General features: G+C 44.7%; 1 protein-coding gene and 2 pseudogenes across 2 annotated transcripts; 1 reads left to right on the top strand and 2 right to left on the bottom strand.

Moving 5' to 3' along the window:
• Positions 1-4,644: 4,644 nt before the first annotated feature.
• Positions 4,645-11,878, bottom strand: LOC136549866 (uncharacterized). Of its 2 annotated transcripts, none has more exons than XM_066541292.1 (2): positions 8,724-11,878; positions 4,645-4,834 (listed from the first exon to the last, which is right to left on the bottom strand). In XM_066541292.1, exons 1-2 carry the CDS (start codon positions 10,462-10,464, stop codon positions 4,782-4,784), a joined length of 1,794 nt encoding a protein of 597 aa, XP_066397389.1. In that variant the 5' UTR covers positions 10,465-11,878; the 3' UTR covers positions 4,645-4,781. The 2 variants fall into 2 exon arrangements, 1 of the variants encoding a protein (XP_066397389.1); XR_010782082.1 differs by lacking the exon at positions 8,724-11,878 and adding an exon at positions 8,295-8,711 and having other exon boundaries at positions 4,705-4,834.
• Positions 11,879-14,089: 2,211 nt separating this feature from the next.
• LOC136549878 (homocysteine S-methyltransferase 1-like) lies at positions 14,090-17,741 on the top strand (annotated as a pseudogene).
• Positions 17,742-17,984: 243 nt separating this feature from the next.
• Positions 17,985-22,839, bottom strand: LOC136467683 (uncharacterized; annotated as a pseudogene).
• Between the last annotated feature and the right edge of the window lie 954 nt (positions 22,840-23,793).

Raw genomic sequence — 23,793 nt, 5'->3', positions numbered from 1 at the left:
CCTCAAGAACTATCCCCAACTGTCATTGTTATCCTTCTCAACTAAAGCAAATACCAAAGGAACCAACTTGTTGTTTGCGTCATAGGATATGGCTATAATAAGTGTGCCTGGTATTTGCCAATCAAGAATGTACCATCAATGGAGAAGACGGGACGACAGTGCCTAAAGGTCTCGACACACTGAGGGAAGCACCAGGAGGCACAAAAGAATATCTACCTCCCATCCTTCCATGCATTAGGTTTTGGGATGTACTCATAATGCATTTCTAGATTCACCACTTTGATTGCATTGAAAAGAACTGGCAGCTGCTCATACCCATCCTCCTAGTCCTCATATATCATCTTCCACGCTCGCTGCTTAGCCCTCCATGCTTTACCATAAGTTATCACATATCCTCCATACAACGCCTCAATGGTCCTGATAATTGTCCTCACCTTTATGTTGGGTTCTCCCTGCAAAATTCCCATCAACCGCTTGGCAATGAGGGTAGATGTCAACTGTCGATGCCTCAGTGTCAGCTCATGGTCAGCATAATTATGTGGCCTGACAACTTTTGTGATCTTCCATTTTTCGATTACCTATTGCTTTCTTGCACAAACCCTTCATAGGCAGCGTTTTTTATCACACACAACTGTGTAACGACACTCCGCATATGAATGCAATACCCTATAAGACCTCTTTTGTATCACTGCAAAAGCCTGCAACCACCACTTCAAAGCAGGGAGGTCATTGAACACCCTCCCATTCTCAATTACCATGTTAGGACCAGCCTTAGGAGCTTCTAGGAGCTCATCATCACGTCCTTCTATAAACGCCTGATCGGAATGAGCAAGATCGCTGAACTCGTGAACTCTAGGATCACGGCGGTCAGGAAAGATACGCCTCATTATCTCAACATCACTCTCCGTCAGCTCTCCAACAGGACGATCATCATCAGAATCAAGAGCCCTAGCCATCTCATATGGCTCCGAATCATGCATAATTTCAACACTATTGGAGCCACAGAATCCATCTCCAAAGTGCACTTGCGCAGCAACAGGGGGCACATCCATCAGTACATAAATGAGGAAAGAATGAAAGAAATAGATGTAAGGAACGGGGTAAGCTCCCAAAAACCATGCGGTTAAGATACTTACTCGGATGATTCTATATCAAAGAGATCTCATAAGGAGGATCTGTCACGGAAACATGAGTCTGACAACCATCTACAAATACCGCATTGGGGGCAGATTGAGCATCAGGAACCGTAGGTGCAATCTGCACATGCAGGTAAGGTTTCAGAACAGGAGGGTCGATGTGTGCCTGATGATTCACTGCTGAGGTAAACCCATGACGGAAGGGATCAACTAACACCTGACGCATAACCACGTCCAAACATTGCAGCTGGCTCTTCATAGCCGATCTCACATAGTTCTTCCACTGATCCGCACAACCAATTGAGATCATTCACCTGAAGATGTTCAGAGGAGAACCTAGGTGCAGTACACCATCAACTGCAATGTCATCATCTCTAAGGCAATGCAGCTCCTCCCGAGCCTTTGCAACAATCTCACTAAATGAAGGCCTATCATTGAATAGCATAGACACGCTTTGCATATCAAGAAACTCAACATATCCATAGCGATCGCTTTCAACGGTGCCTCCATGATATATGGTCATTAGGTTGTCCATCTAGTTCAAACACGTAACGAAACACATGTCCTTTAGTTAAAATTAGACGATAGATAGTACCTAACAAGTACTTTCTAGCTACAAACTAAGTAATCAAGATAATAACTACGTATATATATACAGTGTACCCACTAAATAGCTAGATCATATGTAGTTAACTAAATATGTAACTACATATCTAAGTAGCTATCTAACTATATCTATGAACCTATGTATCTATGTTACTATCTATCTACATATATATATCTCACTAGATCACTAACTAAATCAACTACCTGAATTATCACATTAACTAGTAAATAATAAATGTCAACTAAGTAGGTATATTGTATATTCATAATTTTTACCTTTTCAACGACTGCTCCGCGGACGTCGAAGGAGTCGCAGCGGACGATGGGCTTGGGTCAGGCCGACGATCCGGACCAACGGTGGCATGACCGGTCGCTGCAGGTGGCGGGGTCGGTGGTGGCGCGGCCGACGACAGCGATGGTGTGCGGCGGGCGTGAGATGCTCGGGGCTCCGCGCGGCGAGTCCGGCTCGACGGGCGCGGGAGGCATGCCGGTGCTGGACGGCGGCAACGCGGGGCGAGGCCGGCGGAGGCGGCGCGGGGGCGGCGCGGCCTCGGGGCGCGCGCGCGGCCGCGGTGGCACGGCGCGACGCGGGCGAGGGCGTCGGCGGCGCGGCACGGGCGAGAGCGAGGGCGGCGGCGGCTATCCTAGGGCGAGAGGGAGAAGAAGAGAGAAAAAGCGCGGGACCAGTAGGTATTAAAGGCTCGGCGCCATTAACGTTGGCGCCGAGCTCGGTGTCAAGATCTACGGCGCCGAGCTCGGCGCCAGAGTGACTAGCGCCGAGCTCCCTGCCATGCCATCGTCCGTGCCCAGGAGCTCGGCGATAGAGACGCTGGCGCCGAGGTAGCCGCCAGCATCAATGGCACCGAGCTAAGGATCCATTTTCTAAATTCTTTTTATCAGAGATCTATTTGTGAGAAACTTTAAAAAAAAATCGATCAGAGTGGGCCTGCACATCGTAGGCACAAAGCAACTGAAACACACATAAACATATCAAACGCTGCATTGTTGATCCAGCGGCCAAAAAAAAAAAAAAAAAAAAAAAAAAAAAAAGCCACATCGCGGGAGTGAGAGACGGCACGAGATGGAGCGCCGAGATCAAAGGAACAAGACATCCGACGGCCAAAAAAAAAGTGTGACGGGGGCAAAAAAAATCACACGGGCAAAATATAGCTTTTCTGTTTCCGTTTCGCCGTTAGAGCCGGCACGTTTTCGTCGTCGACGCTGATTTCAGCTCGGGCCGGCAGCGGCAGGGCGGTCTGATCGTCTAAGTTCGCGGCGGCCGAAGCCGGACAGCCGACTGTGCTGACGTGAAAAAGTGCCCGACCGGCCCACGCGTCGCGGCACGGTGTGCTCCGCGGTTGCCGACGACGCGCGGGGCGTCGGCGTAGCAGGATGGGCGACGCACGAGTGCGCGACGCACGAGTGCACGACGCCACGACGGGCGGCGTTTCGGCACGTTTCCGCAGCCGCCCGCGCGTGGAGTTGATGACGTGCGTGCAACCGCATCGCATCGCTGTGCGGGGCGTTGTTGGAGCGTCTTCTCGGAGGTCCGCATGTGAGAGAATTCCTTGTGTTGGCGGACGGGCATGGCACGGCGGTGGAAGGGCGCTGGACGGAGGCCTGATGGGCCGAATGGGTCGGACCCTACATACACTTCTGGGCTGAAGTGAGATCATGTACGTTTGTTTCGTGTGTGCGTGCACAAGGTCCAGCGGATCGATCGGCCTGCCACTTCTAGCCCAGCAAACCTAATTACATTATGCGGGCCCATTCAGAAAGGAACAGAGGCCCAGGGCGCTGGCGCAAACAGATTTGATGGACTGGGTCGCGTTTCGCGTATTGTGGAATGGAATTGAACCAATAAAGTCCAATCTCTTGACGAGTCTCGCACCATGCTCTCCGGCATCTCATTTTGCCACGTCGCTGGAATTTCTCGGGCGTTCCATTCACGTGTTGACCTCGATCGTGTCCACCCCATACTCCCTGCCTCCCCTCCTCTCTCTCTCTCTGTCGTGCACGGCGGCTCCACCGGCGCGAGCGGCTGCTCCCCCGGCGCCGCGGCGCTCGGGCGGGGTGGACTCCAACGCCGTCGCGGGCTACAACGTCGAGCGAACTTGAGGTAGCAGCGGGGGGCTGCGGCCGTCGATTCCCATCGCGCCATTGTTGGTCTTCTTGGCTCCGCTACAGGCGAGCGATCTCCTTCCTCATGTTCATTGATCTCTAATTCTCTATGATGTTTTTGTCTTCCCTCCCTATTTGCGCCAGCACGCCGCCTGTTTTTTCCCGTTCGCTGCCTGTGTCTTTCGCCGCCTTCCTCAGCATCACCTCTACCACCACCATCCCGGCGAAGCCAATAGCATCGCAAGCATGCCTCTTCCACTCGTGGGTCATGTCAGTTAGGTGTTTTATGTAATGCCATGAAACACCATGGTGCAGCAAGGTGTCATGACCGGTCAACGGGTCAAGCCATGGCGCGAGTCACAGCTTCATTCATTTGATTGGGCTCTTGGCGTCGTGGCTTGCCAAGAATGGAGCAAATGTGGCGATTAGCAACCTTGGCAGCCAAGATTTTATATTTGACAGGGCATTGGCCATTGCATTGCTGCACAGGTAGCTTGCAAAGGCACTGCTCACCTCCACTGCCTGGTACGGCTCTTATTTTTGCTTTGTAATTTGTATCTATCACTCTTGAGAACAGACGGGAGGCAAGCTTAGGAGCCAGGAAGCTAGATAGTAATTACCCAGTCTCCTTCCTCTCCTCTGCCTGGTTTTGCCTCCCCCGCTCCGAGCTGTTCAAATGAATAAATATCCATGTGGTTTTTTTTTAGATAATGGATAAACATCCGGCCTCTACATCCGTAGATGTACACAGCCCAAAATTACAGATAATGATAAAACCAAAAAGAAAGCCAAGGTCTTATAACATGACCAAGACGCTAACTTAAACAATAAAATTGTTTCCATCCGTTATTGGATATCTCTAGAGCAATAACTTCTAATTTCTTGCTTATTGTCGAGAGCGCGTCCTTAGCTTGCTCTTCACGCTGCAGCTGGGCCCAGAAGCGTAACCAGTACGCTCCCCTGAAAATGACCTGCATAATAGAGTTAGATTTTATTTTATTAAAAACAACATCATTACGGCATCTCCAAATAGCCCAACACATAGCAGCCACTCCCACCCAAATCAAATTTCTAATCCTTTTATTTTGATTAGACAGCCAGTTACCAAACATGTGGCTGATTGATCTAGGTTGAGTTAAACTAGTAGCAAAGAAGATAATCCTCCAAATCATTATGGCAATAGGGCAGTCCAGGAATAAGTGTTGAATAGTTTCATTCCCATTGCAACAAACGCAATTCTGACTCCCTTTCCAATTTTTCCTAGACAGGTTATCTTTGGTAAGAATGACACCTCTTTGTAGGAACCAGAGGAAAATTTTTATTTTTAGAGGAACTTTTATCTTCCAAATCTTCCTATGCCGAAAAGATGTATTTGTATCTATAAGGTTGAGATACATGGATCTGACTGAGAATGAACCTGAGCTGGTTAAACTCCATCTAAAATGATCAGATCCATTTATTAGTTCGACATGAGAAATACTTGCTACTAGACTAAGCCATTCTGTAAGTTTATTACCCACCAGAGCCCTCCTAAAAGAAATATTCAGAGGGCTAGTGCTCATTATCTTTGAGACTGTAGCGTGAGGATCTCTCACAATATTATATAAAGATGGATAACGAACTTTCAGAGGCCTAGCACCTACCCATACATCATCCCAAAATCTAGCCGTGGTTCCATCCTTAATATCGAAAGAACCTTTTGCCAGCACCTCATCCTTGATATGCATGAGGCCTCTCCAAAAATGTGAATCATTTGGCTTTGCCGTGACCTGGGATAAACTTTTTGAATTTAGGTATTTATTCTGTAATAGCGTTTGCCATATGCCTTCTGTGTTCATGAGATTCACTAGCCATTTTGCTAGTAGGCATTTATTTTGCAGTTGTAAATTCAGAATACCTAGTCCACCTTGATCCTTGGGACGACAAATGATATCCCATTTGGCAAGGCGGTATTTATGTTTCTCTGAGGATCCTTGCCAGAAGAACCTCGACCTAAAATGATCGAGTTTTTTGATAACTCCTTTTGGGATCTCAAAGAAAGACATCATAAACATGGGTAGGCTGCTTAATACAGAATTAAGCAGTACTAGACGTCCCCCATAGGATAAGTATTTCGCTTTCCAGCATGAGAGCTTTTGTTCGAATCGCTCTTCAACTTTTCTCCATTCAGAATTAAGGAGTTGCCGGTGGTGCATAGGGATGCCTAGATATCTGAAGGGGTATTCCCCTGCTTTACAGCCAAAGAGATCAGTGTAGAAGGATTCCATTTCTTTGGCTGCCCCAAAGCAAAAAATCTCACTCTTGTGGAAATTAATTTTGAGCCCAGATAATTGTTCAAAGGCGCATAGTAAAAGTTTGAGATTTTTCGCTTGTTCTTGATCGTGGTCTAGAAACATGATGGTGTCATCTGCATATTGTAGGATTGATAAACCATCATCAATCAGGTGGGGGATAATTCCACTTATCTGCCCATCCGCTTTTGCTCTATTAATAAGAATAGCTAGCATATCAGCGACGATGTTAAATAAGATAGGTGACATAGGATCACCCTGCCGGAGTCCCCTTCTGGTTTGGAAGTATGGGCCAATGTCATCATTAACTTTAATCCCCACACTTCCTCCAGAGACCATATTCTGAACCCACCTACACCATTTAGGTGAGAAACCTTTCATACGCAAAGTCTGTTGTAAGAACGACCACTTGACCTTGTCATATGCTTTTTCAAAGTCAATTTTGAAAATGACTCCGTTTCTTTTCTTAGAGTGTAATTCATGGATGGTTTCGTGGAGAATTACCACACCTTCCATAATATTCCTACCTGGCATAAAGGCCGACTGTGTTGGTTTCACCACTGTTTTGGCAACCGTATTCAGTCTATTTGTGCCCACTTTTGTGAATATCTTGAAACTCACATTGAGGACGCAAATTGGTCGATATTGCTGAATTTTTGTGGCATTTTGAATCTTTGGAATTAGAGTAATGACTCCAAAATTCAAACTGTAGAGATCGAGTGTCTCCAAATGTAGGTCTGCAAAGAGACAAAGAAGGTCCTCCTTGATAATTTCCCAAAAAACCTGATAGAATTCCGCAGGAAAACCATCTGGTCCTGGAGCTTTATTATGTTCCATCTGGAAGATTGCATCCCTCACCTCAGATTCGGTGAATGGACTAATTAAGATATCATTTTCTTCCGGGGACACTTGAGGAATATCTACGATATGATCCTCCTCAAGAGTGATAGCAGATTGTTCGGGGGACCCAAAGAGATTCTTATAATAGTTTGTAATATGGCTTTTGAGGCAATCATCACCAATTACAGCACCTTGATCATTTTCAAGTTTGTAGATATGCTGCTTTCGGTGTTTCCCATTAGCCACTAGATGGAAGAAACGAGTGTTAGCATCACCTTCCAATAGTGTTTTCACCTTGGCACGCTCATACCACTTGAGTTCCTCCTCTCTCAGCAGATTAACTAGACGTTCTTTTAAATAATGTTTTAAATTAATTTCTTGATCAGATAACTGAGAAGTCTCAGTTTTCTTGTCAAGAATTTCTAAGCGTCCTAGTATAGTCTTCTTCTCTTTTTTATAAGACCCGGCAGTATGTTTAGCCCATCCCCTCAGATACTGTCTGAGTCTGCGGATTTTGGATTGCCACCGCTCCAGAGAATTTGATCCTGAACAAGGAGATTGCCAGATATTTGCAACCATACCATAAAACCCTTCCCTTAATAGCCACCCTCTCTCAAATTTGAAAGGGTGATTATTTAACTGGTGGGTCGAGTGGCCAGTGCTAAGAACTAGAGGGGTATGGTCAGAGATATTTCTATCTCTAGCCTCAACTGTAGTGAGTGGGAATTGATTCTCCCATTCAGTGGTCACAAGGACTCTGTCTAACTTTTCAAAAGTCGGGTCATCTCCAGGTCCTGCCCAAGTATATTGGCGGCCTGACATGACAATCTCTTTAAGATCCAGAGAATCAATGACAGCATTGAAAAGATTAGGCCACTTATAGTCAAAATCCCCTGAGCTCTTATCTTCTCGCTCTCGCATTATATTAAAATCCCCTCCTATTATATAAGGAAGAGATTCTTTAGAGCAAGTGTTAGCTAGTTCTACCAGGAAAGCATTCTTGTTTTGAATTTGGGCAGGTCCATATACTGTATATAGTACGAACTTGAAGTCATTAGATTTGCACCGTAGGGTGAATTTTACATAAAAATCTCCCTCATCTATTGCTCCAATATCAAAAAAATTCAGATCAACCCCTAAAAGAATGCCCCCTGATCTACCATGGGGGGCCATGGTGTGCCAAAGAAACTCATGTCCCGCACAAAGATCTTTGAGGACATGATCTGGGAAGGATTCACGTCCAGTCTCGGAAATTGCAATAAAATTGATTTGCTCTTCCTTAACTAGTTCCCTCAAGTACCTATGTTTAGCCAAGTCTGCAAGACCTCTGCTATTCCAGAAAACTCCCTTCATTTTATAATGATTTTAGAAGGGGTTTTGGCCTTTTTAAGAAGTTTGACTTTGCCACGAATTTTGGCATTGTTATAAATCTTCTTTGTACTGAGAGGTGGTGCATCAATGATGGAATCCAACTCAGCAACCGGCATATTCTCATTTAGATCTCCACAAGCGTGGCTGAGAATACCCTCAAGGTGGTCCTCTTTCTCAACATCACTCTCTATATCAGAGCACCTAGAGGAAGAACAACCTTTTTTTGTATTTTGACAAAAGGCTGACCTAGCTACCTCAATATTTTTTAAAACTGCAACAGTAGAGGATTCTAGGTTGATGCCTACCCTACCAAGGTTTGAAATAATTTTCGAATCTGGAAAGGTATTAAAAGAGTTACCTGAGAATTCGAGGTTCTTTTTCGCCGTCAAACGTTCCGCCTTATGGAGTGTATGAATATCCGCTAAAGTTGCGTTTCTGGTGCTCCGTCGTAGTTCTTTGATGGGAACCACCACAGGTGTGGGATTGGAGGCTCCCTCAAGAGATGGTGAGGTAGCACCCGCTCCTTCCAACAATGCTGCCTCCAAGACGGCCTGAGATGCACCGGCTGGTGCCACCGCTGCCTCTCCCAAGGTCGTAGCAGGGGGAGAGGGTGCAGCAGGCAGTGGCGTCTCCACAGCCTCTCCAGGCTGGGTGGAGAGAGTAGCAGTGGCGGTAGTCCCCGCTACCTCTCCCCAGGTAGCAGAGGCCGGCACCACCACTGTCTCTCCCCCGGTCGGCGTGGACAGGGGGGCGAGTGGCGAAGTAGGGCCCCCCTCCTGAACCTCCGCAGCGGTGGACTCCATCACCTGAGCCACCTCAACATTGGGTGACGACGAGTCAAGCCGGAGCGTCTCCTCCGTCGATGTGGCCGAGCCACCTCCCTGTGCAGGCATCAGGGCGGTGACCTCCAGTGGTGGGGGTGCCGGGCCACGTCCCTGTGCAGCGGGGGCGTACTCTGGTTCCTCCACCGCTGCAGGGACCGACGTCATGATACCGGTCTCCACCGCTGTAGAAGTAGAAGAGAGGGCCGCCTCCGATGAGCCCCCAACGAGGCCGCACCCTATATCAATAGGGGCAGCAAGAGACACCAGCTCCAGCGGTGGCGAGGGGGAGGGCAATGGCGGAGTAAAGCCCTCTCCTCCCTCACCCGAAGCGTCGACAAATGTACTAGCAATCTTTGTCGAAGGTAGTGGCACAACAGCAGAAGAAAAAAGAGTATTATTAGAGTTAAAAAACGCTAATTCTTCTTGTGTTGGTGGAGAGTAACTCTTCCTGGTAGTCCCCAGGTCAGACTCCAAAGCAACTTTAAGACTGATCTCATCCAAGAGTTGCTCACAGGCCAAGTCCAAAGCTTCATCTACTAGATTTGCCTGTTGCATAGGTGGGACATTTTGAGTATGCTGCGGTGCTTGTTGGGAAGACTTCCTATTATCCTGAGGGTTCTGCGGGTTAGGATCTTCCGCATCTTCCATTTCACGGTCTCCCTCCTCCAGATCTTTATCACTCAACAAGTCCTCATCAGACGGATCAGCACCGGTGTCGGCTTGTAAATCTTCCTCCGCCTTGAAAAATAGGCGGTAGATACTAGTGCCAACACAAACGTCCGCCATACCTGGTATCTTCTTGGGGTCAAAAACAGCCACTAGAATGCGGGCTTGACCTGTTGCCCTGAGATGAACCATGTCCACCTTCTGCGTAGCTCCAACAATAGTCCCCACTGCCCACAGCGATAGGAACGAACGCAGGCGCCTAGGGACACCGGTGACATTTAGCCATACCTGCTCCAACACCTTAATAGGCTGCACATCATCCACAAACTCAGCAAAAGATATAGTGCCTTCCTTGTTCTTTGTGTTGATGGTGTCTATTGCTATCATGCGATCCAGTTCTTCTTTGCTGGGGAAGGGGACAACATAAGAGTTAGCCCCCAGCTGTTGTACCTCCCAATCCCAACGGACCGGGATAATCCTAGCCAGCTCCGCCTGAAGTAACTGTGCCGATACTTTGCCGACTTTGACAGTGACGAGTGCTGCAATTGAAGACTGTGATGTCTCCACGATCTGATTATTTCTTGCACCCTGGATTTGGAAAAACCCCATCCCATCCTCAGCTGCACCACACAACGCGACTGAGGGTTTGGGGCCTCGCAACAAAGGGCATAAATTTGTGAAGTGCTCATCCGTGCAAATAGTGCACACCTTCTTCACTGTGTTTCGTTTCCTTTTCTTCCCTTCTTCTTGCTCGGTTTGTCCCTGTTCAACCACTGCAGCCTCTGTTGCAGAGCTATTTGGACCTTGATCTTTGTCAGCTTCACCTCCTGCGTGCCGAGGGTTTCGTCCACCCCGGGCAGAGTTGCCCCTACCGCCGGCCGGTGGAGGGCCAGCCGGTGGAGGGCCTCCACGGCCGGCAGAGGGTGCTGTATCTACCGCAGATTCTTTTTTTGTGTGTAGGCTAACGGCAGCTACGATTTGTAAGTTTATCTAAATATTTTTTTGTCATAAAATAAGATCTAAAATGAAGAAACCTTATTTGATTGGACAATTCCTAATTTCTGTAAATTGTATATGCTATGAAGTTTTAGCTGATCCATAAGAGATATGTTCCGCTACTCCTACATTTGATGCATTTTTACAAGTTCTACAAGAAGGAAACATGTTGGTGATTAAGCAGTTTCTTCTAGAACTTCACACAACATGTGTTAATAGCTTCACCCTTTGTCATAATTAAGGCTTTGTTGTTGTTGTATATAGTGCGAGAATCAGATTACTTGAATTTTTTGGGTGATGCATCCCCATCACTACATTGATATTTTGTGCATTTGTTGGAAGCAACTCTAGGCTATGATCCTTGACATGTAGAGTCAGATCTCATGGGTTAACAATATATACCAGAAGGTCATCACAACCAATTCTTGACCTTATACAGACTAAGGCACAATGGTGTGAATTCTCAGTAAGGATTTCTTTTGTTTTTCCTCTGGTTCTGTCCAAGAAAAGGTGTTCAGTGACAATTTTGACATTATCATGTACTTTGGCACCACATTAATGCTGTTATCTTTTTCTTTTTTTTACCTAGGCAGGTAAAGCCGTAGTTGATGTGTTGACCTTGTTTTGAAAATATTCTTAGAGTAGTAATGTAGTATACATCCTTAGATAGCGTAAAATATACTATTCTCTGTCTTGAGGTGTCTGCTTATCATGTCGTCTCTGTTCTGGAGTTCTTAAGAACAACCCAAAATTTTTGCATATTTCATATTTCACTTCTACTATAAGACTGCGACACTTTGCTGCAGGTGAAGCTACAAGAGTTAGCACTGTAACTTTTGCTCCACTTTGAGCAGTGTTATGTTGTAGTTTTTTTCTCGAGTACACGCAGGTGAGCTGCATATATTTCTACTAATAATATTGAAAACATTGTAGTTGTATGTTTAGATTTCAAAGGAAGTTATTTTCTGTGTTCTGCCTTTGGTCTGTTAAATTCAATCGCTAAACATTATTCTTCTTTTGTGTTGCATTAAGAGGACAGTACACACATTGCTACAAATAAGCAAGGACTAGTTGTTATTATCATCAGGTACAGGTTCGTAACAATGGTTGAGATTTTCATGCGTTTTTCTCCCTACACCATTGATCACTGTGATATTCCAAATTTTGCATGCTTCTCTTCCATTTTGCACTAATAAACATGCCCAGATTTCCACATGAATAAGAATCCTTGCCATTTATTAGCATGCAAAGCAAAACAGAAAAAGAAGAAAGGGTATAAAACGAAAAACTGAGCTACTGTACTATCCCAAGATATCCATGTTATTTGATATGCTGAAAGATGAATGCTTTTTCTAAAGCAATAACTTATTCCAGTAAAAATACCATGCACAGCGTCAGCACCTAATTTTGAGCTGTAGTTGATAAATTTGTAGGGTATAAACTTAGTGCCATTAATTTATTTTGATCAAGTTATGTAGTACGCCTAAGATATGTTCCAATATTTAAATTATGGTTTCTGTGTCATGCAGGAGGAACACACTGAGCACGAACGTACAGTGGGTACCAAACAATATTACACTGACGATCTCCTATGGACACTTGAAATACTCAGATCAAGGGTGTTTCCAGAGCTACGTAGATATTACCTTTCTCTCATACCATTTCCTGATTTGATAAGCTCCCAAAATGTAATCCATGTTTGCATATTTGCTAAATTCTAGAAGTTGCATGGGTAATTATACTCATTGCTAGGAAACAATTAAGAAGAAATTGCATTATTGACTGGGTTCGTCATATTTTATACATTCTATACGTAATCCGTGGAGGACCTGTTGGAGAAACTATAGGCAGTGATTTGCTGCCTTAACAGGGGAGCGGGCTTCGGTATCGTCACGGCTCTGGTATTGCTGCGGAACTGACCACCTCACAGGGGGGCTGCGTTCGTTCCGCGCTGCATTCAGAGGGGGGGGGGGAGGGGGGACGGGGGAGGCAGTGGGAGGAGGGGTGACACACACCGCGCAGAGGCCGGGGATGATTGGGTTGGCGAGCATTCGCAAGCGAGACGGAAGGAGTACTGGAGTAGTTTACAACCTATGAGTCAGTGCGTTAGTATATTTCAATATCACAATTGCTAGACCATGTTCCTATGAGGAGCGGAGCTACTCCCTTCATCCCAAAATAAAAGACGTTTTGGATTTTCGTGCCACAAGTTTGACTCAATTTGTAGAAAATACGTGTAATATTTACATCTTCAAATAAATTTGTAAAAAAGCTAGACAAAAAGATCTTTTCGATGATACTAATTACTTAACATAAATATTTATATATTTTAATATATAATTGTCGGTAGTCGTTCCTCGGAAAACGAAAACGTCACTTATTTTGGGACAGAGTAGTACATAGACAACAGACAATAGAGGGACACAAAATTGAATTTATTCCTATCAAATGTTGTTATGTTGAGAAGTACCTACCACCCAAAGCTACCTTGAGCTTCCACACTCTCAAACCATGAGCCAAAAAAAACAACATGGATTATCAAAGATACAACATGGGTTATCGAAGATGGCGCGGCAACGCCGTGCCCAAGTTTTCTAGTCCTTTTGAAGGTGAAAGTGCCGACGACGGGCGCGTTGGTTCATTCTGGGGGGTAGGTTCAGTTGAACATGGCCGGATTTCGTGGCGTGGAATGAACCGATTGCCGGTTCTGCACTCTTCGGTGGTTGCACCGCGCCCAATTCGTAGAGTGGAGAGTGGACTAAAACTGTTTCTTGGTCCGACGCGTCAGGGGATGGTCGTCGTTGAGAACATTGACCCGGCCGCAGTTGCTGCAACAACTGTCAAACCTTTGGCTGCTCGATTCTCTGCTGCACGCGTCTGGTTCCTGACCCAAAACCTCAAACTCGAAGCAACGCATACGTATTCAATCGTGGTCCTGGTCCTGGACGGTCCTGGCGTCCAGCTGTTCTGCGAGCGCACCTACCCCAGAAATCAGTCCGCGTTCGTTGCTAGGTCCCTTCCATTTTACAAAAATTTTCAAGATTTTTCGTCACATCGAATTTTTAGACGTATGTATGAAGTATTAAATATAAATAAAAAATAAAACTAATTATACAATTTAGACGAAATTCACGAGACGAATCTTTTAAACCTAATTAGATTATGATTAGATACAGGCCTAAGCCCGATCGCCACTTGGATTGCTTTGCTTGTCGCCAAATTTAGTCGTCGTCTACCTACTACTCTTGTAGGCCATCTCATTCTCACCAATATATATTCCTCTCCCTACCGCTCCTCAGTTGATCACGTAGCATAGCAGCAGGCCCCCCATCTCCCGTTGCTGCGTGCGGCGGGTCGATTAGTCGCGCTTGATTGAACTTGAACCGGCTGGGATGGGGGCGTTGGAGGAGCTCGTGGCGAAGCCGGGCGGGTGCGCGGTCATCGACGGCGACTTCGCCACGCAGCTGGAGGCGCTCGGCGCCGACATCAACGACCCGCTCTGGAGCTCCGCCTGCCTCGTCACCAGGCCGCACCTCGTCAAGGAGGTAACAGCCCTGGCCCCTGACTTGGACGCTGTTTATTATTGGTTTACATTCCAGACTTGCGAGTTGCGATGCAATGCAACCCCCATCAGATGCCATCTGATTACTGTGTTTCTGTTCGCCGCGGCCCGCGAGAAATAAACTATTGCTGCGCTAGCTGTGAATGTGAACATACTGAGTTTGCGCATCTTGCTGATGATATTTTTCTGGGAGTTGGTGATTGTATTCTAGCTGTATTTTTCCTATTAAAAATCGATCTATATTACCGATACGGCGATACGGATACGGTGATGCGGCATTTTCCAAAAATAAGGGTACGCCGATACGGTAAGTATATAAATATATCAAAAATCAGAATACATCTACTCATAATATTTTCACTCTAGTAGAACAATCAACAAATAAAAATGGCAAAACACAGACACAAAGGTAGCTAATCTGATAATGCATCAAAGATAGCATAATACTTGGTCTTATAAAGATTAAGGCTTCAACGATTAGAGACAAATAGCTAGTGCCATATGAAGCATCTAAGACAGTATACTAGTATAGTACTTGATTTCATGGTTCTTACCGCACAATAATAAATATTACGGTTGTGTAAATGGGCCACCAAGCTGGACTGCTAAGATGATAGACTTCAATTTGGAGGGTAGACTGTGAAGTATATCGGATAAATATCCGACAAGTATCGATGAAGTATTGATGAAGTATTGAGATTTAATTTATTTATTTTTATTGGTGAAGTATCGAGATTTAATTTATTTATTTTTATTGGTGATATTATCTGATACTTCTCCGATACGGTATTGGAGGTGTATCAGAGTATCCGATACTTATCGCGATACCGATACGGGCGAAGTATCGGGGTATCCTAGGAAATAAACTATTGCTGCGCTAGCTGTGAATGTGGAGATACTGAGTTTGTGCGTGTTGCTGATGATATTTTTTTGGGAGTTGGTGATTGTATTCTAGCTGCATTTTTCCTATTAAAAATTGATCTATATTACAAAAAAAGAGTAGTGGATCTATGGCCTGGGCAGGTCAAATGAACCAAGTCAAAGGAAGGAAATTGAATTTTTCTGGCTCTTTGGTCTTGGGGGATGGTGGTGACTGGTGACCAGCCCACGAACAAAATCCCCTTTCTTTCCTTTCTTCTTGGAGAGACAAACCTGCATTTATATTTGTGGATACCAAACATTCCCTGTGCCTTTTTTAGTCTTAGGCAGTTTGGCTTCAGGTGCTTCACTCCTGTAAATGTGGCCATTGTTTAGTTGGGCACAATCTGTCATCAGAAATCCAGAATGGCTTTCTGTTGCATGGAAATTTCGGTCTTATCCAAACTTGTTGAAACGCCCACCGATAGATACAGTGCTACCAACAGCCTGTTCGTTTCGGCTGGATTGGCTTTGTGAGAGAAAAATACTGTTCGTTGGCTGATAAGCCAAGGCTTATAAGCCGAATACAGTGCATCTAGTACCACATGGCAAGTCTCACAGACTGATGAGTTTGGATACCTACATTATAGAACAAGTACAGTGCAAGGAATTCAAACTATTTGAATTGTCTCCAGCTATCCATTTTGACATCTTGCTATGTTACCTGTCCAGGTTCATATGCAGTATCTTGAAGCAGGCGCTGACATCATTATTTCATCATCTTACCAGGTACTAATGGTGGCTTTCATGGTTGTTTCATGTTTAGAACTCAATAGAGATTCAAATGTTACTTACTGCATACACGTTTCTTTACCTGCAGGCAACAATCCCGGGTTTCCTGGCTAGAGGAATGTCTGTTGCTGAGGCAGAAGATTTACTGAGAACAAGTGTAAAACTGGCCGTTGAAGCTCGAGATGAATTCTGAAAGTCAGCACTGAGAAAGGCCAAGCCTATATACAACCGTGCCCTGGTTGCTGCATCCATTGGGAGCTATGGAGCCTATCTTGCTGATGGATCAGAGTACAGGTAACACGACCACACGAACCATGTGGCAGCATTAGATTTGGTGCCATTTTTGTAATGATAGTTACTTGTATATTCTAGAGACTGTCCTCGTGTTCTGTATGCATGACACTCACACAAATTGGTCTCGCAGTGGATCATACGGAGCTGACATCACATGTCAGCCTGTTCGATTCGTCGTAACGATCGTGGATTATTTAATGCTGACTGGTTTGGTGTGAGAGAAAAATACTGTTCCAGCTTATAATCCACGATCGTATACGAGCAAGCGAACAGGCTGTGCGAAAAGCTGAAGGACTTCCACAGGCGCCGTCTGCAGGTCCTTGCAAGTGCCGGTCCTGACCTGATCGCGTTCGAGGCCATTCCTAACAAAATGGAGGCACAGGTACATTCTAAATCAGAGCTCCATGTGAATGAACTGAAACATGATAGTTCAAGAACCAAAGGTTTGAACTGAACTTGTGCTTGCCCAGCGTTCAAACTGAACCCCTTTCTCGTGTAGGCATTGGTTGAGCTTCTGGAGGAAGAGAATGTCCAGGTCCCTTCTTGGATCTGCTTCAGCTCCGTGGACGGCAAGAACCTGTGCTCTGGGGAGAGTTTCGTAGACTGCCTTAAGATCCTCAACGCGAGCGAGAAGGTAGCCGTTGTTGGGGTGAACTGCACACCACCTCAGTTCATCGAGGGCATCATATCCGAGTTCAGGAAGGTCTGCAGGCACCTCTACGCACATCAGTTCCTTTCTGACGTTTCATGCCATTTCTTCAGTTGTCTGGACATGATGACCTGTTAGGTATGCTTCTGTTTAATCCATTCTCCCTTCTGTCTCCATCAGCAAACCAAGAAGGCGATTGCAGTTTACCCGAACAGCGGCGAAGTTTGGGACGGGAGAGCGAAGAGCTGGCTGGTGAGTAGACACCACATTTTTGCGCTTTTGGGGGAACGAAAACAGGGATCTGATTATGTGACGCATTATGCATGACAGCCGGTGGAGTGCTTGGGTCACAAGAGCTTCGACGCGCTCGCGAAGAGATGGCAGGAGGCCGGGGCCAGCCTCATCGGACGGTGCTGCCGGACCACGCCTTCAACTATTAGGGCCGTTTCCAAGATCCTCAAAGGAAGGGCGGGACATTGATTTGTTCAGAAATCAGAATAGGAAGGACGGGACATTGATTTGTTCAGAATTGAGCTGTTGTTGTTGCAATATGTCAGTAGCCGGAATAACATGCTGTTCTTTCTTTTCCCTTTCAAGTTGAGCTCATGGTATCAATACTTTTGCAGTGTAAAACGTAAACTAGTTTGTAGTGTTCACTCACAGTCACGGTAGTGCTTAGTCACCGATTCAGGTAAGGATTTTAACAGTCAATGTCGATTGGGTATGTTTACCAAATTAAGTATGGATTTAAACAAGACTACTGAAATTTATTATCCAAATAGTCTTGTGAAGAAAAGCTCAAAGTAGACTTCTAACCAAGGTTATCCAGAAGAACCTGTGCAATAAACCTGCTACCTGCATTTTGCTAGACAGTAACAATACTGGCGAAAATGTTAACTTCGTGAAATGAAAATACTCACGAACGAATTCAATTTACAATTTAGATATACAAGTGCCACGTTATTTCATCAGAGAACTGCAACCTGAGTGCTCCATATCGACCCAAGTATATTCATCAACTGACCTAAACTGTCCTGGCAACAACCAAGATGGCTATGTTCCAAACTACAGTGGCACACATAAATAGGTTACCGATCACTAGCCTAGTGAAGGTCAGATAAGTTGCAAGTCTTTTTGTTCAACCTGAAGTTTATTTGGATGCATTCAGGACTATACGTACTACTACAAAGTACATATTGTACCTATACACAACGGATCTCTCAATAAGGATCCTCCAGCTTTATTTCAAGTTCAGCATCCCCGGTAGCTTCCAACAGGTCCACTGTTTTCTTCGGACCAGGAGTTGTGACTGATTGGCCCTCAGCATAACCAATCATTAGAAGCTTCCCTATCTTCGCCCTCCAATCAGCAACACATTTCTCAGTCCACCTGTCATGGATCACACGATCACGGTAGTTGACCATCGTGCCAAGCCCAGTGTTTCTTACCCAGCCATATTCTTCCAAAACATGTGCCTCGCCTTCTGTTAAATCTTCACCAACCTGAAACATACAATGGAAGCACAACAAAGTAAAAAGCAATGAGAACTCATTACTCAACCTAGCACACCGGGCTCTCAAATTCTCAACGCATTGTTCTAGAGAGATAATAAACATTTGAGACTTGACTCTTATAACTACAGGACCTCATCTTAACTACTTTACATCAAGCGAATGCAAAGATTCTCAATTTTTTTGGTTGGAAGAGGTTACGTAAGGAGCTGAACTAGAGCAGGATTCAGAAAATCAGTAGCAAAGCCACATTCGTGTTTAACCATCAAATTCTGGAACATATAAATTTCACAGTAATCAGAAGCACATAATAGGGCGAAGAGACTGAAAAAGATAAACCAGTGCCTTATCACTACATGGAGCAGGTGCTCCTACTTGTTACCACGTAATCCCAGCCTCCCTGGTTAGGTCATAATAGGCCCAGTTACACCATACAATCACTACTAGGTAGGTGAGTTGGCTCTTAACAGATATTAAAATCTTAAAAATAAATTCCATAGAAGTAAGAAGCCTTACCAGTAACGGCCTGTTTTCAATAAGAGCTGTCCTTCCACAGCCACTAAGCTTCATTGCAACAACCAGCCTACGGATCTGCCATTCTATTGGAGTTGATTGGACCACCTCAAAGAAGTATGTTGCATAACCATATTCAGGACGCTCAAGAACTATCCTGTGTAACAGATGAAAAGGACAACAGTTATAACAAGTCTTTAAACCATTTTGACAAGAAATATTGGACAAAAAATCAATAAGAGGCACCTATTATGGCTTCTAAATACAAAAATAAAGGATTGCAGATCCCTGCACCATCCCCATTCCACAGGATAGTCACGGAACTGAAGGTATCATGACTATAAGAGAGAGAGAAAATGAATAAAGCTCTCAAGTTAGCATGAAATGGAAACTTAATGACCAGAGTGTATCAATGTGACAAAAATACCTGCTCAATAAGAGAAATTAAACAGGATAAGCAGTAAATAGCCTTTCCCCCCCTTTCGTATCTAGTTACTGACAGTAAATCGCCTTTTCCCCTCTTCGGAAATATCTGCACATTGAAACAAATAGCATTGTCAACTGAAGGTGATATTGTTTTATATTTAGTCCATATCACAAAAGATGGAACTACAGTACCTCGACAGAGATATCGAGTACAAGCCTGTCTACTAACTGTTTCATCGGTTACTTAAATGGCAATACACAAGTTTAAACTAGATTGCAGAGTAGCATCTTATTGTATGTCAAGGGGGGTACATGCAGAGCCCCTCCAGAGTCTAAAAAGAGGTATATATTATTTAACCATGTATATGGTCAACACAGCATTCTTAATGGTGACACCAATGATCTTAACTATTTTCCAAATGGTGGTCTCAAAGTATTTTGAACTTAAATTTCCGTATAGTAGTTATTTAAGCTGTAAACGATGTCCAAACAGTAAGTGGCAGACTGGTACCAGATTGCTAGTGGTTCTTAAGTTCACTGAATGGCTTGCAATAAACCAATTTACATCAGCACTTGCAAGAAAATGGCATTAAACACTACTACCTACATCCTGAAATATAAGGGATCCATGTTTATCCTAAGTCAAACTGTATTAACTTTTACTAAATTTATATAAAAGAAATAGTTCCGACATCAAACTAACATCACTAGATACATTATGAAATATATTTTGATAATTTACATGTTTGATGTGACAGATGTTGATACTGTTCTCTATAAATTTGGTCCAACTTTGCATGGTTTGACTTATGACAAACTTGGATCCCTTATATTTCAGGACAGAGGGGGTATATCTTAATCTAGTTGACAGGCTTACAGCACATCTTTTGGAAAACTGTTCAATCCGCTTCCAGTTACAGGAAAACTTAAACTATTCCCACTGTTAAAATTAAAATTTTCATGTCAAACCCAGCATCACCACTTCAAAGTACAGGACCATATATAAATGTTGCAAGTGTAGTTTGTGACTCATAATCAAGTTGTGGGATTATAAATATTACACCAAATCAAACTGCCTGTGGTTCAGATAAGAAAATCATGTGTCATGCTAAGCACTGTTGTAGAACATCTTACATTTGCAATGACGTTTTCAAGATCTTCAAAGTTACTTTCTGTAGAATCTGCTATCATTTCATTATCTTCTTCAGCACCATAAAGTTTTATTTCTTCAACCGCTATTCCTCTGTTTAAAAGAATCTGCACGACAAAACGAAAATGCACCAGAGAGTATCACAGGCTGAAAGATTTTCCACAGCGTTATTATATTCATATACAATTATATATGCAATAAATAAATGATCACCTGTAGAAGCCCTGGAGCATCTTCATCAAGTGCCTTTTCAATTGAATCCCTGCACAGCATATTTGAAACCATAGTCCCCCACCAAAAAAGTGTAAACCTTAAAAGAAAAGACAAGTTACTAATGAAGCGTACGTGGCTGTTTTCTTCCTCCTTCGACGAGGACGGTAAGCAACACCCTCCTCGACAGTGTAAGCATCTTCTTCAAGCATTTTTTCAGTTGAATATCTGCAAAGATGCTATTCATAAGCATGTTGTGCAGCATACAATATAAAATGAGACAAGTCATTAATGCAGCATACCTTGTTTTCCTTTTTCTGCCTTGTCTGGGACTGAAAGAAACATTCTCACATAAGCCAGGCAACTCACAGTCGGTTAGTTCATCTTTTACTCCTAAAGATGGTACTGAGCCTTCGGCATGAGCAGAATTTGCTTGAAGAGATTCAGAAGGGCCAATCTCATAACCTTCTAATGCAGGCTCCAGTTTTACATCAGCCAGATGAGCCCCCTGTTTTCTTGCAACCAGCTCACTGTTTTCACTCATACAAGTTGCAGTGCCACCTATCTGGTTTTCGGAACCCTCCACTGGATCATGACAATATCCAAGTTCACATAGGGATGGGTTAGTATGAGATGACATGCCGGAAATGTTCAGGAAACCTTAATTTCGTGCATTAGCTTGTTTAGCAATACACGTTGTGGAATTATTGTTTTCTTGACATATAAATGGACACTAGGCATGACCGAGCAAGGAGCTGAGTAAATATAAGGCTGAGGCATGTCATGTCCAGCCTCATAAGTTGGTTGACATAACCATTAATTTAAAGAAATTGTAACTGTTTGTTTTTAGGACCATCAGGAGAGCAAGAAACTACACTCATGCAGAATTTACAGTGTAGCTGTCCAGTGCCCTATGAGTTTATGACATGAACTGCTTCCAACAAAACATTCCCTAAAAGACATTTGGGTACCTGGAAGATCTTCACCAAGTAACCTCCTGTTGCTGTTATCATCCATGGGATTACTCTCTATAATAAGAGGTGCAGAAGAAATTTCCTGTATGAAGTATTGTCGGTACAGAAAGTGACCAACTAGTAAATATTTGTAGTTTTGCTGTATGTTGTGATCGGAGGTGGCCTTGCACTCAATGACACAGGATTTATACTGGTTCAGACAACGTGCCCTACGTCCAGTCAGGGTCAGTCGGTGACTTTATTCCTGAGCCCAGGTGCTCGAAGTCTGTAGTGGGGTTACAAACGAGAAGGAGAAAGGAGGGGTGTTCAAGAGGCCCGGTCGGCTCCGACCGGAAGGGCCGAGAGTGACAGGAAGTTTGCTACGAGCTAGGTATTCGAGCATGTGCTTGAGGGTTTGTGAACTATCGATCTAGTGAGTCTGAACTTGAAGAAGTCGACCTCCCTGGTTGGAGGGAGCGCATCCCCTTTTATAGATAAAGGGGATGGCTTTACAGGTGAGAGGGAGAGAGTACGGATGTTTCTAAGCCTTGTTGCCCACGCTGATGAAGATTGGATAATGGTAGGCGCCCCCCAACACTGTAACATGCACTGACAGATAAGTAGCCAGAACAGTTGTGGCATTACTTCGATAAAATTAAATACCCGGTATATCTTGAGGGCGAGTGCAAAAAAATCCTTGTCTAGCACCATCAACAAATTTAATAAACTTGTTGATAAATGGATGGCGCTCAGCTAGACCACTCCCCACTTCTGCTGCTAAATGCCACAGAAGATCACTATCACTGGGATTGAATTCTACACCCCTTGGCAGCCCTGGCCAACTCTGCAAGCACAATGGTACAGTAAAGGCCTACCCTTGGGAGGGGGGAGGGAAAACAGTAAAACAAACTGTTAAGCTGTTTAATGGCATTCATTTTATTATTTGAAAAATATGCACGTTCGTCCACACATAACAGCATCTTTCCTCAAAGTTCAAAATAATAGTACCTGGCAATACATCGATACGGTAGGATCAGGGGCGGACCCAGTAAAGGACATGGGTGTACAGATGTACACCCAATAAAAAAAAAGGGAAGTTAGGCATAATACATAATACATATATATAATAAAGTTGTAATTAGATGAGATCCGAAATACAAATGCCCAAATACATTAAATTAGGGTTCGGGTGCTCGGTTTCGCACAGCGGGAAGGGAAAGGAAGGAGTGCGCATACCTGGTGGGTGCTCGTCGCCGGCGAAGGGCCCAACGAAGACCTGGCGAAGGGACCGACGACGCTAGACCTGGGCACCTGGGAACCAGGCGTACGGCGGTGGCGGCGGTCGGCCAGTTGCGCCAGGAGTGAGAGAGAGAGAGCGCGCTCGCGAGCGAAAGGGAGAAGAACAGGCAGGCGCCGCAAGGCCGCTCCGAAAAAAGGCCCGTTGGACAGTTGTGTGCAGCCCGCTTTTCTGTTGTGGGTTGAAGCAGGCCGGTCTGCTAGAGCAAGTAGACAGTCTACAAAGCCTGCAAAATTCCACAACACAGGCCTGAGGCGAATTTTTTTTTAGTTTTAACACTTTTTTTTTGTAAACTAATTTGAAATCTAACACGGTTGGGTTTTTTTTAAAACTAACACTTTTGGCCGCGCCTATTGCTCTGGCGCGGCTATATGCCTGTGCCACGCCATGCATGGTGGCGCGACAGAGGGCCGACATGGCAGGGACCGGACCGCTGACGGGGCAGGGCCTGCCGCCGCGTCCTGATCCGCGGCACGGCAGAGCCGAATAAAACCGACGCGGCCAGTCCCGGCCCCGCCCGGCCCTCCATTGCCGCCTCCCTTCCATTCCATTCCTCGGCCACCTCCCTCCCTCCTCGTCCTCGTGCAAGGTAACGACGCACATTTTATTTTCGTTTCAACGGTGGATAGGTATATTATGAATGTGAGCTATTATTTAGTTAGAAGTATGTTTACCATGTATATTTTTGTTGCTCTAATTGTCGGTTATATTATTTTAGTTGCATTAC

The sequence above is a fragment of the Miscanthus floridulus genome, chromosome 1 (genome assembly GCF_019320115.1).
Source record: "Miscanthus floridulus cultivar M001 chromosome 1, ASM1932011v1, whole genome shotgun sequence".
Classification (NCBI taxonomy): Eukaryota; Viridiplantae; Streptophyta; class Magnoliopsida; order Poales; family Poaceae; genus Miscanthus; species Miscanthus floridulus.
Note: the sequence above shows the minus strand (reverse complement) of the source record. Positions and strands in the feature narration are given on the sequence as shown.

Coding starts and splice junctions, on each gene's coding strand:
- LOC136549866 (XM_066541292.1), bottom strand. CDS start 10,464: ATGGGGTTTTTCCAAATCCAGGGTGCAAGAAATAATCAGATCGTGGAG. Junction 4,835..8,723: donor AAAGAACCTCGAATTCTCAG/GTAACTCTTTTA, acceptor TCTATTATGCAG/GTCATTTTCAGGGGAGCGTA.